General features: G+C 36.2%; 1 protein-coding gene across 2 annotated transcripts in view; it reads left to right on the top strand.

The window, feature by feature from the left end:
* Positions 1-16,810, top strand: part of LOC145662564 (transcription factor YY2-like) — a 74,450-nt gene that overhangs the window by 12,645 nt on the left and 44,995 nt on the right. For both annotated transcript variants that reach the window (XM_081728250.1, XM_081728249.1), the window contains exons 3-5: positions 446-506; positions 2,813-2,971; positions 7,539-7,708. In XM_081728250.1, the coding sequence (XP_081584376.1) occupies positions 446-506; positions 2,813-2,971; positions 7,539-7,708 (390 nt within the window). The remainder of the gene's footprint in view (positions 1-445; positions 507-2,812; positions 2,972-7,538; positions 7,709-16,810) is intronic.

Below are 16,810 nucleotides of genomic sequence, written 5' to 3' on the forward strand. Positions count from 1 at the left end.
TTCCGATGTCGTGGGGATAGTTGGGGAATTAGTTGAGTAAAAGTAGTGGATCCGGGTTAAGACAATTAACAATAATAGACATGCGATCCGTGATGTAATCATGCATTTTCTAACTTGAAACGGCCGACTGGTCGGTGTAAGCCGCACAGGGCTGCGTGCCGGAAGTTTTAATTTAGTTTTATGTTAGTAAATTGCTTATCTGACTTAGTGATATACAAGTTTTCAATTGAATTGTACTTGCTGCTATGAAGGACACAACATTGTAGAAGTAAAGAATGTAATGTGGAAATTTCAAAGAAATTTTCAAAATTTTTTATGTTGATTAATGTGATAATGCAGATTCATGTTTTGCTTCAGGTACCATGTAATTAAATAAATTGTGCTTATTTTTCGAATGTTAGTTTCGCAAATACTTGCTATTTCTCTTTTACTGGTCTGGCCACAGGATGAAGCCAAAGAAGCAACAGACAGACGACGTTGCAAGGACCATTGCATGCCCTCATAAGGTAGGTACTCTTAACTATTTAACGTGTTTTGTTAGCATCAATTGAAACTTTGTAATTGTACGATCAACGTAATGTAGTTTTCATAACATGTAGTAGATCTTTTGCATGTATCTCACGTCTTATTATTGTATTTGTATCCAGATCCACAGAACAGGCTGTCCTGCCTGATACTTGCAGCACGGAAAATAATTTTACTTAAGATAACTACTGCTAACTTTTTGTTTGTTTTCTCGTGTTATTCTGGTTGCTGAAGTGATACCAGGAAATTAATCTTTGGATAGGAATCTCATGATGCGTTAAAAGGATTAGTGGTTGTTGATTTTACAAAAATGTGCCAGACATTGTTTGTGCTTTAGTTTTACTTATTTGAATTGTGAACATACAGACAAGAATCCATATTACTTGCGCATTTTAATTCCTGTGATGTATTTCAGGTCAAACGATATCGTCTATCTATAGTTGCTTTGGGAATGCGTTACTTAAAAGTTAGGTTAAGAATTTTGAATAAATGGGGACATACTAGATCATTATGATGTGGTTTTCACTTCTTGTATTCTTGTGTTTTTGGAATTGTTTAAAATATTGATGAAAAGTTCGAATGGTTGATTGATTTGGAGTTCAGCACTGAGGCTATATGAAATGCGGCTTGTTGCATTGTTGCATTATTTGGTTATGTTGCGTGCAATCTGCAACTTTTGCGAAGACTCGGAATGAGGAACGAGAATAAAATCCATGTCTCCCACACCAGAGACGAATACACTAGTCACGAGTGAGTTTTAGTAGTTCGAGAATATTGAACTATGATACACATACAAATTGAAGGAAGATGGATTGTTGAAATTTTCATTACATTAGTGTTGGTATTCAACTGGATTTTGGTATCTTGGACCTTTTGATTCCTTAAACTTTAATTCAGTTAGTTCGAATTTTTTTTTTTTAATTTTATGTGATATATAATTATTACTTTCACTTCAATTATTTAATTCTTGGTTTTAATACTGTCGTTGTAGTACAAATTATATGTACATATAAAAAAAAGCTCTAGTCGCTCCTAGTTCACTTGAAATGATCTAATTTGTATGAGATTCGCAAATCGACAAATTGTTACTTGATATGTTGCACTAAAAAATTTTGTTTTTAAAACTTTTCTTATATTTGATTTTCTTACAATCCATAGTGGCTGTTATATTAACATACCATTATTTTATTTTCTATAATTAATTACACTCAAGTGTTGTAAACAGAAATTAAAGTGGAGGCGTAAGAAAGTAAACGATATTTTCACTATAGATTCTTTTTCCTCGCATGCGAAGAACACAAAAACGATGGTATTGGATTAGGAATTGTCATAATTATCTGTATTTTTATTTTTGTGTTTACGTCCTTTATAGCACTGGTGTGCACGCGCAATGTTACGTTTACAATATCTAATTGCAGTACAGTACCATGTAATCCTAGAAATACAAGCAAACTACAAATACAGGAAAAAGGAAGATAGAAAGATAAGAAAGAAATATTTAATAAGAAAGATAAGAAAGAAATATTTAATATACATATTCATGTAGTAAGCATCTGCATGAATATTACACTTTATGTGACCTCTTATCAATAGAGAGTGATAACAAGTGATTACAGTTATTTAGATTCAATAATTCAAATCATTTACTTTGTCAATAATGCCAGTTAAAAGAATTTCGCTTCTGGAATACCGGAGAATAACACTGTCATACTGGAATTGGAAACGCTGAGTTCATTATAAAAAAGCGAGATAAGAGAACGTTGCTATGCTACGTGCTAGTGGGCTTTCATGGTTCACTTGATGGACACTCTTGCAGAAAATGAGATTTGCCGATACCCGGTCTCTAATTTCTACGTTTTTGTGTGAGCATTCATTTCCCAAAGAGTTTTGTTGGGAAATATCATAACTGAAAAAGCAACTATAGAAATAGTTTGGCACATTTTAATTTTCGTCTGATTCGGGCTTAAATTGTACATGTATACTTAGTCAGACAATTGAGGGCACAGTAGTTCAGTGGCAGGTACTCACTTTTGGTCCGAGATATTCCTGATTCGATTCCAAGCCATGCTACCTTGGGTACAGCATTTTCCTTTTTCTTTTCATATTCTCATTTTGCCAATTTTTGTATGATCATTAATTTTCATTTATCATGCATCTCCTTTAGTCTACAAGGCTAAACTTTTCTTTTTATTTCTTTCTAGATGTAGGGAATTGTATTTCCATGTTAGTTCGTCCAAACAGAATTATCCGCTAGAAATGTTATATGATTATTATTTCTGTTTTGTAGGGTTGCACGAAAATGTTCCGTGACAACTCAGCGATGAGAAAACATTTACATACTCACGGTCCCAGAGTCCACGTATGTGCGGAATGTGGTAAGGCATTTGTGGAGAGTTCCAAATTGAAGAGGCATCAGTTGGTTCACACGGGCGAAAAGCCGTTCCAGGTAAATACATAATAGGTCTGTTAAACTCTTGAGGCTTGAAAGTGAAATTGTGTAGTGGTTCCGGAACTTAATAGGATATCGTCCTAGTTAAGTCTTGTAAGAAAGATTTTCCTAGTGTGAAAGATTCATTTTTATACTGATGGCGGACATTTAATATCGTTCAGAACTGAATTTATAATGTGTTGACTCTTCAAGTACATATTTATAAATTGTAGAAAATGTTGAAATCAGTCTTACAATGTCGATCTAACTCAGGAGGTAGCGTGAGAATTAAACTACAAGTTACTCAGAACTTATTGAGGAGGCCAAGTCTACTGGTAGAGATTCATTTATGGAGTTAGAATACAGTTGTTTAGTGGCACATTTTTATTATTTTTAAAAATTAATACACATGTTGAAATGAGTTTATTGTTTGTCATATGGTATTAAATTAGATAGTAAGTGTTGAAGACAACAGAATGAATTGAATTAAAATGTTATTGTGTTATTGAATATATTTTGCATTAGCTAGGAACTCTAGAATAATCATAATCTGAATGTTGTCCTTCAAATAATAATTATATATTACATAAAAATTAAGTTGATCTGTTAGTCACGGGAAAACGGCTGATCCGATTGAAATGATTTTCTGGATATAGTTATTACCTACCTTGGACTATATTTTATTTGTGTTACTTCAATTAAAATGCATATATATATCCTTGGAGAGGAGGAGGGTGATCATAATTTATGCGAAAAATTGAATTTCTCACGAACCCCTCAAGCTATGAACATAAAACTCCACATATAGGTTGTCATTAATAGTATACGGGCAGTGTTTCAGCGTTTTTTTAAGAAGGAGCAAGGGAACATTTTATATTACGAAGGTCACAGCAAAAATCATGGCAGTTTTTTCGAAAATCGGAACGAAGCAAGTAATTTTGAAATATGCAAATGGAAGGGTAGTACATATGTAAACGTTACATAGGGAGATGCATGAACTTACATATTCTTATCAGAATATAGTACTAGAGAAAATTAATACAACAAGTTACAATGTTATAACCATAACAAGCACAATTACAATTATGCGTAAAAGCCAGAAACACATACCAGTGGAATGTACAGTCCTTCGAAGTAGTCTTCTAGAGAATCCACCACACACTACCAACGATGTTGAAGGTGCCGAATGGCCGTAGCATCATGTGAGCAAATCTTCGAAAATCACGGCTCACTGCTGTGGAAGTGTCTTAACGTGTTCTACGCAGTGGTTCCTTCGGTTTAGGTATGACCTCGAGCTCACAAGTTGCTAAGTCTAGCTAATACAGTTGATGCTCGAGTACTTCTATCCCCATCGCACGAGAAGATTCTGCATATATGCTAAGCTACCTTATAAGTTGTCGCGTTTTCGTGAAGAATGAATGCATCGTTTAGACATTCAGAACGTTTCTCCCGAACAGCCCGATGTAGATGTCGTAGCAGAAAAGGGCGGGAGCAGGGCAGTGCGTTTACAATTTTGCCATCTGGGTCGAAATGGTACAAAATTACCCCATAATATCATATTTCAAAATGACCATTAACTTGACAGGGGAGGGATTGCTACGATATTTCCACTTGCGTGGCGAGCCTAGATGACATCGTTCCGCTGATTGCATTTCAGTTTTGGCTCATAGGTCCTGATATGTATGTTCATCCAACTCCATACATTTAACTTTACCAAGGTACTAACCTTTCATTTGTGTATTTCAGAATTTCTTGCTTCGAAAACAAAAGGTAGCCATGACGTTCTCGATGACCATTTTATATATAAATGATGTATGTTCCAGCATAAATCTCGAACGCGTAGAGCAACTTCCCAAATTTGGTATACCTATGACTTACAATTTCGGAACAATTACTGTGGGAGTAAGACACATCTACCACCTCTATGGAGGGATGGGAAGGGGATATGTGAAAATAATAAAAGACTACCAATATTGGTGCTGAATCCATAGTTGAGGTCGCTATAATTACACTCCCGTTGGGGTGCTGTGGAAGTAAAACACCTCTGGGGGTCGTGAAAGGGTGACATTAAAAATAATCGAAAACGAGGGACTGTGGATAGTGTCGAATCCATAGTTTCCGGGCTCGTTGAGAGAATAGTAACACCCTTGATGTTGAAGGTTCAGCTCCCATTCGCATAACATGTCCAAAATGACGAGATCAATGTCGAATCCGTATTTTTTTTTTTTTTTGGGGGGGGGGGGGGTTACTTAATCAATTGGTGACAGTCACAGTGATATTGAAGCCCAAGTTTAAGTAAGAACGGGTACGTCAGTTGGCCCTGGAATTGACAGCAAAGCCGAAGGCATTGTCTGTTATTTATTCTACACATTTCTTTTATGTTCTAATAGGACAAGCCCAATGGCGTTGCTCGAGCACCTACATATATATATATATATATATATATATATATATATATATATATTTTTTTTTTTCTAACAGTACTCTGGGACACTTGAAGCAGTTTCAACTAAACTTGGAACACATATGTTTAAAATATTGTGAAGGCAAGACAACTCCAGGGTTTGGGGAGGAAGAGGGTGACATATAAAAATAATGGATAACGACCGATGTTAGTGTCGAATCCATAGTTTTCGAGGTTGTTGAGATGAATAGTGACATTCTCAGTGTTGTTTAATTGCAGATTCAGCCTCCTGTAGGAGTAAAACACCCCTAGCACTTTTAGGGTTGTAGATGGCAAGGCATAAAAAATAAAATATTCAAAATGACTGAGATTAGTGTCAAATCCATTGATTCTGGGATCGAGGATACGGCTGACTCGTTTGAAATTAATTTTGTAGAACATAATACCAACCTCAAGCTGTTATTTATGATGTCACTTTCATTAAAGGGCATATTCTAGGGGTGAAGAATAGGGTGTTTGAAAATTTGTCAAAAGTAGAATAACTGAGATTTTTATCATTATACTTTCATTGAAATGCGTATCCAAAGAGGAAGGAGATTCAATATTTTTCTTATAAACCTATTCTTCCCGTGCGAAAAACGGACATTTCAACTGGTAATCATAATAAGAAATGTGGTTGAAACAAACAACGCTACTACGTTTTGAGTAGAAAAGTAGACCACGTTGCTACTACCTATTTCGTGACTTCTGCCTGAAATTATTCAAGTACATCCTTCGTTTTGTAGTTGTATGTACTACTGGCTTAGATCTCATTTAATATGTGTTATATTAATAATAAGTAGTGAGCAGACTTTACGGTCAATTGACGTTCCATACCGAAAGTTCAACATACTAATTTCTTTCGAAAACTGTGTGTTTATCCCTGGATAGGATTCTAGTAAATATAGACTATATTTTTCGTCTGACAGCTTAAGGGACTTAATTGACGCATGATTACAAATATCCAATTGAATTAATCTTAGTATTTATCTATTATGTAGTTACTGCCAAAATTATAATGGGAAATCCCGTGTGATCAAACTTGCTATGGATGCTTTAAAAAAAAGAGTATATGGAAAATTACAAATCTGGGAGCTGGAGTGAAGTTGATAGTTTTAAAATGGAATTTGTTAGTTTAACGTCTCGCAGATAGTTTTAATATGAAATTTGTTAGTTTAACGTTTCCCTAGAATTAGAAATAAGAATAACATAATAACAAGAGCTGAATTATTAGCACATTTTTCGTATAATTTATTTCATTCTTCAGTTAATATTCTCATGAAAGAAACACTTTGACTTCTTACAGTATTAAGAAAGATAGATCAAATAAAAGAAGTTAGAGGATACTGCGAGCATCTTTAGTTGTAGTCGAAGAATGACTGTTCTTTTTAGTTAGTTGAAGCAGTCTTTTTTTTTCGTTATTTTTATCATTCTTTTTATAATGTTTCGACTTAGATAGTATTTCGTTACATGAGAATATTGGGTAAACATTTTACAATAACGATTGCTATAATTGTAATACCGTCGCTCCAATTGGAGGCAAAGAAAAAAGAGTAGTTAATACATTATTTGTAATATGTATTGAAAGTTCATATTCTGTCTTACTGTTTCTCAAATAAGATTAGAAATAAGAAGATACATAATACTAATCTGTTCTGTGCTCTGGGAATCATAATTAGATTGTAATATTCCTAGTATGGTTTCGGCAACCAGTCCTATTGCCTTCGACACCTAGACGCTGTTGCAGAGCTTTGACGTCACAAATAGTTTTGCATGTTATTCAGCTTATTCTTTTTTCCCTTTTTTCGCAGTAAACTCTAAAATCAGCAATAAGTTATTTCAGTATTTGTGAAACTGAGGCTCTTCGTTAGTGTCCAGCTGTCGAAGACAACAGGATTGGTTGCGAAAATCATAGTAGGAATATAGCAATTCCATCAGGATTTACATGGGCAAAAAATAAAGAGTTACTTAATTTTAACGAAATATGACGGACTCTTTCTGTGTTGAGGTACAAGTAAGAGTTAGTGTTGTAAAATAGTGTGGGTACTACGTTGTGACGTAAGGAATTAATATTTGAATGCTAATGGTGAATCTTTTGATTATATAGTGTTGATGATAGTTTTCGTTTTTTTGTGTTTCTAGTGTACATTTGAAGGTTGCGGGAAGCGTTTTTCCTTGGACTTCAACCTACGAACACATGTCAGGATACACACAGGCGATCGACCGTATGTATGTCCTTTCGACGGATGCAACAAGAAATTTGCCCAGTCAACTAATTTGAAGTCTCACATTTTGACACATGCCAAAGCAAAGTAAGTAATTCTTTCCATCTTCTTTTCTTCATCTCAGATTATATCATTTTTCTTACTACATTTCTTGAATCAGTCGTTCAGATTCCTAATAGGAAGCTCCAATTCGATACTCAAAGAATGGGGTTCATCAAGTAAATATCTAGAAGAATCTGGCAAACTGCTTATTGAATCTTTCTCTCCTTATCACGTAATTATGATAATGTCAGTTTCGAGACTTCTTTGTTGGAAATATCAAAATGTTTTAATTAAGGCAAGGTCCCTACTGGGGCTATTCACGTTTACCTTTTTTTTTTTTTTCACCCTCCACTTCTTCCTGTCGCTTACTGATGAAGCGTTTAGTAAAAGATATTTTAGTGTACTATTTTTAGTTTGTGAAATTGTGTTCTCATTCTTATCTAAGTGGATTATTTAGAGAAAATGTTCCTGAAACTTTGTGTTTTGTTGTGTTCTGTGTTAATCTCTGAAACTGGTCAATCTGTGAACTATTACATCACATACGAGGAGCCAGAAATACTACCTCGAAGTCGTGAGAATATAGGGGATGGACAGAATAGAGGGAAGTTTTTGTTCTTTTTAACCGTGAAACATGTAGGCACGAACTTCCATACATGAAGGTACTTTCATATGAAATTTTGTATACTTTTACATAGCGAAAGTTGAATCCAGAAAAGAATATTTCATTGATTTGTACGAATGTTGGAAAGCCAGCTTCTAAGGGGGGGGGGGGAATTCAATATGACAGACTAAGGGGAATAGGGTACTTTATTAACGTTGGGCGTAAAGGCGCGAAAAATTTGGTAAAGCAGTATATTGGAGGGATTTTGATAACGCAGAGTATGAGTACCTCATTCACCTGCGCACCGTGTGCGTGGGTTTTCTCGGGGTTCTCCCGTTTCCTCCCACTTTCTTCATTTCCCCATTTCATTCATTACTCATCATCACCGTTTCCTTTAGCCTAACTGGCATAACCGTGGGACAAAAACTCAAAAATTTCATTTTCATTCACCTGCATAAGAAAGAATACGAAGATGCACTAATTTTTTAAAGTTCCACCCAAAAGGCAAGGACTGTAGCGAAATATGAATAAAACGAAAGGTAATGGGTTCGAACTAATTTCGTTTTAGACAGCTTTACTTCCAACAAATAGAGCAAACACACACACCACCAATAGAACAAGACATGTTTTTGTATATTGTGTGATGTATAAATGGGTTTCAGATTCATTTTCCAGTGGGAGAACTTCAGATTTCAGCCCATTACAGTACTGAAAAGTGAAGCTCAATTTCAATGAACAGAATATATATATTATTTACTACAACAAAAGAAATATGTGAAATGTGCAAACACTAAAGAGAAGACCGTTAGAATTTATTATACTGTATGCTAAAGCAGTTCAATGAATTTTAATTGAATAACGGTTGTGGCTGTGAGTAGTTTACTCACATTTCTTTCAAGGCCATCTACATATTATGTTCTTTATAATGTAGCTAATTTTAGTTAGCAAGAAGCTGAGTGGTATTTTAAACCCATTGAAAAACTTCATTCAAAGTCTCATTTTCAAGTTTTCTTGCTCCTCAATCCATCTTCGTGTTGTCTTCCTCGGTCGTATTTTGTCTGAGGCTTCCAACTGATTGAAGCGTATACTTTTCCACATCTTCACCACGCAAACGATCGGTTGTTTCGCTACCATAAAAGTTTTAAAGATTCCAAAAGATTTCGACAGTTTCTGAAGAACAAGAATGTTCAGTAAACCCGGTTTTCACAAAACACTTAGCTTTAGTTTTCTTCTGAATTTCGAGAAGAAACGATACCTAATTTCCAGTATAAAGTACAGAAATAAGCTTTCATAAATGGTTTGCACTGCAGTGGTTTCATTCGTCTTAGATGATCAAGGTTCGTCAGATGCTTACGTATATGCCTTGTAAAATGACGTGTTTCTTTGGATGTCGAATACGTTAGTGTCACGAGTGTGTAGTGCTGTTTGCAAGTGGTTGGTGGGAGCTCCAGGTATGTCGTTTAAAGTGATAGCGTTATGGAAGGGTATCTATGTGCACTTCGTTATGCAAAGTACAGTGTGACAGTCAAATATTGTGCTGCAGAGGATTAGCAGGCATACAAGCATACAATGGCAAGAATTATCCACCGCTGTAAGAACTCTGGCCCCAGAAATCAGGACGAAGACGAAAGCGTGAAATCACCATACAATATTTTGGTATAAAGAATAGTTACAAAGCTAGGGGTCTCAAGCTAGCACCCAGGCGTGTTCAGGAGAGATTCTGAACGCACGAAAGGTGTAGTAGTATCTTGTAGGTGGCAGATGGCGGTTGGTTGTTACTCTTGACCATGCTTCGGTCCAATTTAATGACATCAGTAAGCTCAGGTGCATTTACGCCCTAGTTGATTTGAAAGGCTGTTCCGAATTCGTCTTTCAGTGTCGAGAGAACTTTCAGAGAACTTCATGGTGTAAAGTTCCTTCACCCGTGGGCAATTGTTGATCATTTCAGGGCCAAAGTATATGGAGCCTACTTCCTGGAAGAAGTCATGGCTCTCTTATGCAGCCCTCACGTCCGGCTGTTCTTGGCAATGATACCCGAAAGGTATGAATTTAAATGGACAAAGCATCCAGTCATACCGCAGGGAGTTCAGTGGTGTATGTATCGACGATTGAGGACTGAAGCTAGCATGTCTATTACCCTGTGAAGTTCCCAGATTCCTTTCCAGTGTTTTGCTTTTGGCTTGATGAAATGAAGACGTCCCATCGCACTAGCGAGCCTTTAGAAAGATTATCAAGCGGTGTGATCGTAATTCCGCTCCCCCACCTTCGTCAAGCACTGCTTCAGTGGGTGTTATATTCCAGGGCGATATTCTAGATTCGTGGTCACCACATCGAGTATAACCACTAGTGTAGGAGTGGACTGCCATGAACAGGTGTGTGTGGAAATTTTGGTCATCGAAGAGAATGAATCCACAGTATTGCTTGATATGTTAGCTACTGGATATTGCGACATTAACGACTTCGCTGGAGTGACTTTTAAAGATAAAATTTGCACCTTAGTCCTTAAAGATAAAATTTACACCTTAGTCTCTAGGTCGAGAAATACCTGCGCAAACAAGTTATAATAATGTTAGATAATTCATTCACATGTGGTTAATTAGGCGCATAGTGAAAAAAAACTGTTTTATTTCATCTTCGCATTGAAAGAATTTAACGAATCTTCCATGATAGTGCTTGTCATGCAAACACTGTTGTTTTATGGGGCGTCAGGAAGACATTTTATGTCAAAGTTGTAGAGCAGCAAGATTTTGCGTATCCTGGACATTTTAGCGTAGAAAACTCAGTTCCCTTTTTATATTCTGCTTCCGGTGGCTGTGTTCATTGCAAGAACGGCGTGTAATCTTTTTTTTTTTTTTTTTTTTCTTCTTCATTTTTCATTTCGCGGTGTGACACATCTTGTGACAACAAACCAAGACAATTTCGGCCTCGCATAAGCCAATTTGACGACAGTGTGCACATTTCTTTCACAAGTTGACAACGAGTGCTCGCATATTTTAAAGCAAATAGCACGTTTCTGTCTGTTACCAGTCGTGAGGAAGAAAATAAAGGTGTTTTGTAAGTTGAATGGACCTCGTAATCATAAACTGTAATTTTGGATTCGTATTGTTCTTTCTTCACCGATTCAATTTCAGTAATGTGTTCGCTTACCTTAAAGATTGAATAGTATCATCTGTCTAGTACAATTATATAGATTTTTGTGGTTCTCTGGTTATTACTTCGATCACTGTCGCTATCCATGGTCGATTTATGAGGGTTTAGTGGTGACCTGAAATCTGTGTACATGGTTTTATTGGGAATCTTTATTATTATTATTATTATTATTATTATTATTATTATTATTATTATTATTATTATTATTATTATCAACAAATATGTTCCATCTTTCTAGTTTCTTGCGGTTCGAAACATGTTTTTAATATTTAGTTTAATGTTACTCACTTATGCTCTGGAGGCTAAAGATATAATGATTTATGTCCTGTACCTGTTACTTGTTTACATAAAACTAGTATGAAGAAGTATGAAGTCCTTATAACAAAATTGAACTGCTATTAATTGAGGCGTTAAAAAGTAAGTCCAAGCTGCAAATCCAGGTTTTAATCTGTCACTGTGATTGAAGGACATCTTAAGGGGGGCGAAAGGATTCAAAATGTTGCGCGAAAAATAAAATATATCATAAACCTTTCAAGTTAGGACGATGAAACTCGGTATATAAACTCATTAAAAATAAACTTTTTTCAAAATTCTCGTTTCCCTGGGGAAGGAGGCAATAGGAAAGGAGTTTTTTGTTGACAGATTGGATCAACAAATTTTTGTCTTTTCAATCGCATGCGAGAAAACTTCTGAACACTTTGAAACGAATTTAAAACGTACATACCTCAACTTTTTTTTTTCTTTCTTAATTGAACCACTTTAGTTAATCGGTGTATCCAAAAGAGGAAACGGGGATGAAAATTAACGCGAAAAGTAGAGTATCTCCACAAACTCCTGAAACCAGAACAACGAAACTCCATACAAGCTCATCGGAAATAAGCGAATACGTGTTTCAGTGTTTTCGAAATGTTCGGTATTAAAGGGGGAAGGGGGAAATTTATATATTTTTCGCCACATTGTCTATCATTTGTTATCGTAGAGCGGAAAACGGCTGACCTGTTTGAAATTAGAGCGTTCACTTCTGGTGCTTGGGGTCCCGGGTTCGATCCCAGTCCCCGCCAAGTGAACTTTGTGGTGGACAAATACCGTGTGCGTGGGTTTCCTCTGGGTTCTCCCGTTTCCTCCCACTTTCTTCATTCCACCATTTCATTCAATTCTCATAATAGTCTCCTTTAGCCTAACCGACATAATCGTGGGACGTAAAACTCAAAGATTTCATTTTAATTTCATTGCGTACTATAAGAGGAAAAGATATTTCAAATATTTTCCAGAAAGCTATTCCTATGTGAAAAACAGACATTTCAGCTAGTACATATTACTGGTTATTTTTTCTCCTTAAAATTATTCAGTAGGCATGGTATTAAAAAATAAAAAATAATTTTAAAAAAAAGGCAATAGGTACACAACAATGGTAGTCCCAAAGCACCATTATTTAACAGGCTAATATTAGGGTGATAACGAATGAACTCGTCGCTTTGATGTCTGGTAAGAAACTCGTTTTCGGAACACAGGGCTAAGCCCATGCGTCTAATTTTACATACCCTGTACACGTCCAAAAACAGGTTGTGGTCCTCAGGTAGTCTAAGAGGCAGTGCGTTATTGAGCATGGTCGTATGAAGAATTTTTTTTTTAACATTTGTATTATTTTGTGTATTGCTCTTTCACTTGAGGAGATCAGGGACGTTTAGAAATTGACCCCGTTTTCCGAGGAATCTGTTTCATTTTTGTATGATCCAGATATTCATCACTTATAAATCGCGGCCGGATTAAACTTTTAGGATACTAAATTTATATTGATGTAGCTGAGCGAAAACTTTGTTGATGTATCTAATTACTATTTTGCCTGCGAGATTGATGCTTTTAAGAATTATTCATTAAGAAAATGAAAATATTCTGACCACCACCACTACTACTACTACTTCTTCTTTTATAACAATAATAAAGTAAGAGATATGACAGAACATATATTTTGTTGCTGTCTGTCGCTTGTTGGCCCATTTTTTTCAGAATCAACTTCTTGCTGAATTTTGCAAAATGTAAATCATAAAATGTAAGAAAATATACTAGAACAGAAAGCTAGTATTGTGTAAATGACCAATTTCAGCTCTTCCATCCCATTCATAAAGCGGACAATCTCGAGCGTACTAACAGAGGCTTACTGCCATCCTCATATTAGGAAGTATTTACTTTTTTCTGAACATGCTTCACATAGTGAGCTTGTTTGGTGAGGGTTGCTTCTTGACGATCGCCCATGCAAATGTTCAGTCTCGAGTTTCAGGACAAGTGCAAAAGAAGTGGATGTACCACCAGTAATCTGATCGTAGTCAAGAATATCATCAATCGGTATAGTGTTCTAGGTACCAGGCCTTGGTTTGCCCCACAATGTATCCCACATTACCATATACGAAGGTCATTTCAGTTGTGCAGTAAAGACTTCGTAGAGTGTCTTTCCATGAGCTTTAACTCAACAGCATATTATGGTCCAGCGGCACAAAGTCTCAGAAAGCAGCCACTCTCTCCATCACCAGATAAGCTATGAAAGGAATTCAAACCTGTGGCCATCGCGTTACTCATACTTTGCGAGAAAATAACAACTAAAGAAAACTGAACGCCATCTATCGGTAAAACGTTGAACTTGGTTGCAACAGTAAATAACAGAGGTGTGTATTTTGCTGACCGCAGAAGAAATGGACAATCGTATACAAAACAAATTGCTGCACACATCGAAGCATCGAAAAATTACTCCACGCAGACAAATTTTAGTGGTGATTTTCCACTTTGTTCAGTGTGAACTCTCTAAATCAATGATGGTCAGAGTCAGCCAGTGCTTTCTTGTCATTGCTGGTATCTATGTTAGAAGAGAATTAATGCCGACGAATTGTAAATCTGTTCTTACAAACCTTGACTTCCTTATATTGTGTCCTGATTATTAATTATTCATTTAATAGGAAATACAGAACTGAACGTAAACTTAAAAATAGTAATGTTGTATAGTAACCACATAAACATACTCATTATTGCTTACTGATAATTTTTTGAATTGAGTAAATAATTATCATGCTTTTATCGAAAACGCAAACTTAAGAAAACGGGAAAATCACTACTGAATCGTCTACATGCAGTAATGCATTTTTAAATTCTTAAGTGATTGGCGAATTTGGTTTTGTATTAAATGTACATCCCCTCAGTTAATTAAGTAATTACGTATGTTGAAACTGCATCGAAAGATTCTCTACCACTGTAAAGAATCTTTCGTGAAGGTTGTCATGGTCGTTATTGAATACTTGTTACAATAGCAAGCGGAGAATCAAAGATAGAAAAAATTTTAAGCAAGTCAGACTACTACTACAAACAGATCTTCAAGCCATTCTCCACTGAAGAGTTAATACACTTCAACTAAATTCGTGTCACCTGTTCCACTTGAATCAAGACGAGGTTTCATCACACAGTTCAAATCTGCAGTTTGCTCTCAAGAAAAATGTCAGCTGACACTGGAATCCAAATAATTCCATTCCAGAACATCTCATTCGAGCCAGTCCCATCGATTTTAACAGGTTTGTACTTCTCAAGAGGGTGCTTTTGTAGCATCAGGATCGTGCCAGACCTATGAAAGCGTGTCAAGAGATGATGACTGTCTTCCTATTCTCGAGAGATGCTCAGGACGTTAGTCCAGAATAGTGGTGGACACGTAGTGCCCGTCAAATGTTGGGACTGTTGCTTCCCTAGAACATTTTGATTTTGCCAAGTTAGCTATTCGTATGCAGTCTCCTATAAAAGAAAAAAGAAAGTTTAAATTTGCTGCTCATAGAACTGTAAAAAGTGGAAAATTCAAAATCATTGTCACTGATATGAATAACAAATTTAATTTAATTTAGAAAATACTCAGATCACATTGAAGACACTTTCAGACTAGAATACCTTAGAAACCGAGCTGGTTTAAGAAAATTACGTGAAAAAACAATATGAAAAATATATTGTGCCATTTAGTGTCTCGGAGATTTTGATTTTATGAAATTTTGTCTTCCTGTGTATGTGTACTTCGTAAACTGTTCATCAATATATTACGTATACTGTATTAGTAGTTACATAATTAGTAATTCGAGAATTCAATGTTCGTTTGTACTTAATGGCAGAGGAAAAGTAATTCCTTTTGTTCTAGTGTGGGCAATGATAGTGAAAAATAATTTTAAGGTGAAAGATAAAGTTGTGTACTGAAGTCAGCAAACTGAATTGGAAAACAGCGGAATTTAAGGTTGTGTATTACAGGAAGAAGATACTGTTGGTTAAACAGGTAATATAAATTATTGCGCATAAAGAAACCTTATGGAGAAGACCAGTATTTTAATGTAATGTGTTAATAAATTGAGTAATGTAGGATTTTGTCATAAGTAGTGTTTATCCAGGTGTGGAAGGATTTACACTGTAATCTCTGATATTGATGTGTGTTCACATTTATCGCGGCAGATACATAGATACGTTATTAGTGAGAGCCCACACCATAATCTTTGAACTAGTCATTTTGAAGGGATGTGTCTACGCGGGGTTGTCAGGTGACCAATAGCGCATGTTCTGTGTGTTAACCTCCCCATTTACTTAGCTTCATCTGAATGGAGTATTTGCATAGCAAAGTTTAGCCGTAATTGCTTGATACTGTACTTACAAAGCTGCAATCGGCGATCACGATCGTCCTCGGAGAGATGTTGCTGCATTTGAACCTAATAGTGATGCCACATTGTGCACTGAACTATGACTCACCCCTCATAGCATTGATAAACTATGTGTGATCCGCTGGGGTGACATCGGGAAGGAGGCCAGCAATGCCGTAGCTGTTGCTTCGTCCGTGGCTGTGCGCGGTCGCCCGCTATGAAGTCTGTCGACGACTGTGCCCGTCTCCTCAAATTTGATTAATAACTGTGACACTACATGTGACACAGGGTCACGTTGTGGATGATACTGGTTGAAATCGGGAGTCACCGCACGGGCACTCCTTCCGTCCCCAGTTTGAGTATCTGCATGCATTCCTTGCGTGATAGCGGCGTGGTTCCACACCTGAAAGAAAAAGGTAAATATAATTTTCAGTTGCCAATAACTTTTCACTAAATTAAATTACATGCATATCTCACATCCTGAGAAAATTCTAGCCCATGGTCACGTGTCACACTATAATTCATAGAAAAATTGAATTCAAGACGGCGGAAGTCCGCGTGGCATACTCCCAAAGTGTCGTCTTGGACCTAATTGTATTACCCATTTCACATTCATTAAAACTATATCGGTGTGGATTTTTTTTTTTTTTTTTTTTTTTTAAGTGGATATATATATACGCTCATGTCGAGAGAGACCCTGGAACAAAATATGATTTTGTAAAGGCAGAAATCATCACGTACTACCTTACA

This window comes from Thermobia domestica, chromosome 10 (genome assembly GCF_964235325.1).
Source record: "Thermobia domestica chromosome 10, izTheDome1.hap1.1, whole genome shotgun sequence".
Lineage (NCBI taxonomy): Eukaryota > Metazoa > Arthropoda > Insecta > Zygentoma > Lepismatidae > Thermobia > Thermobia domestica.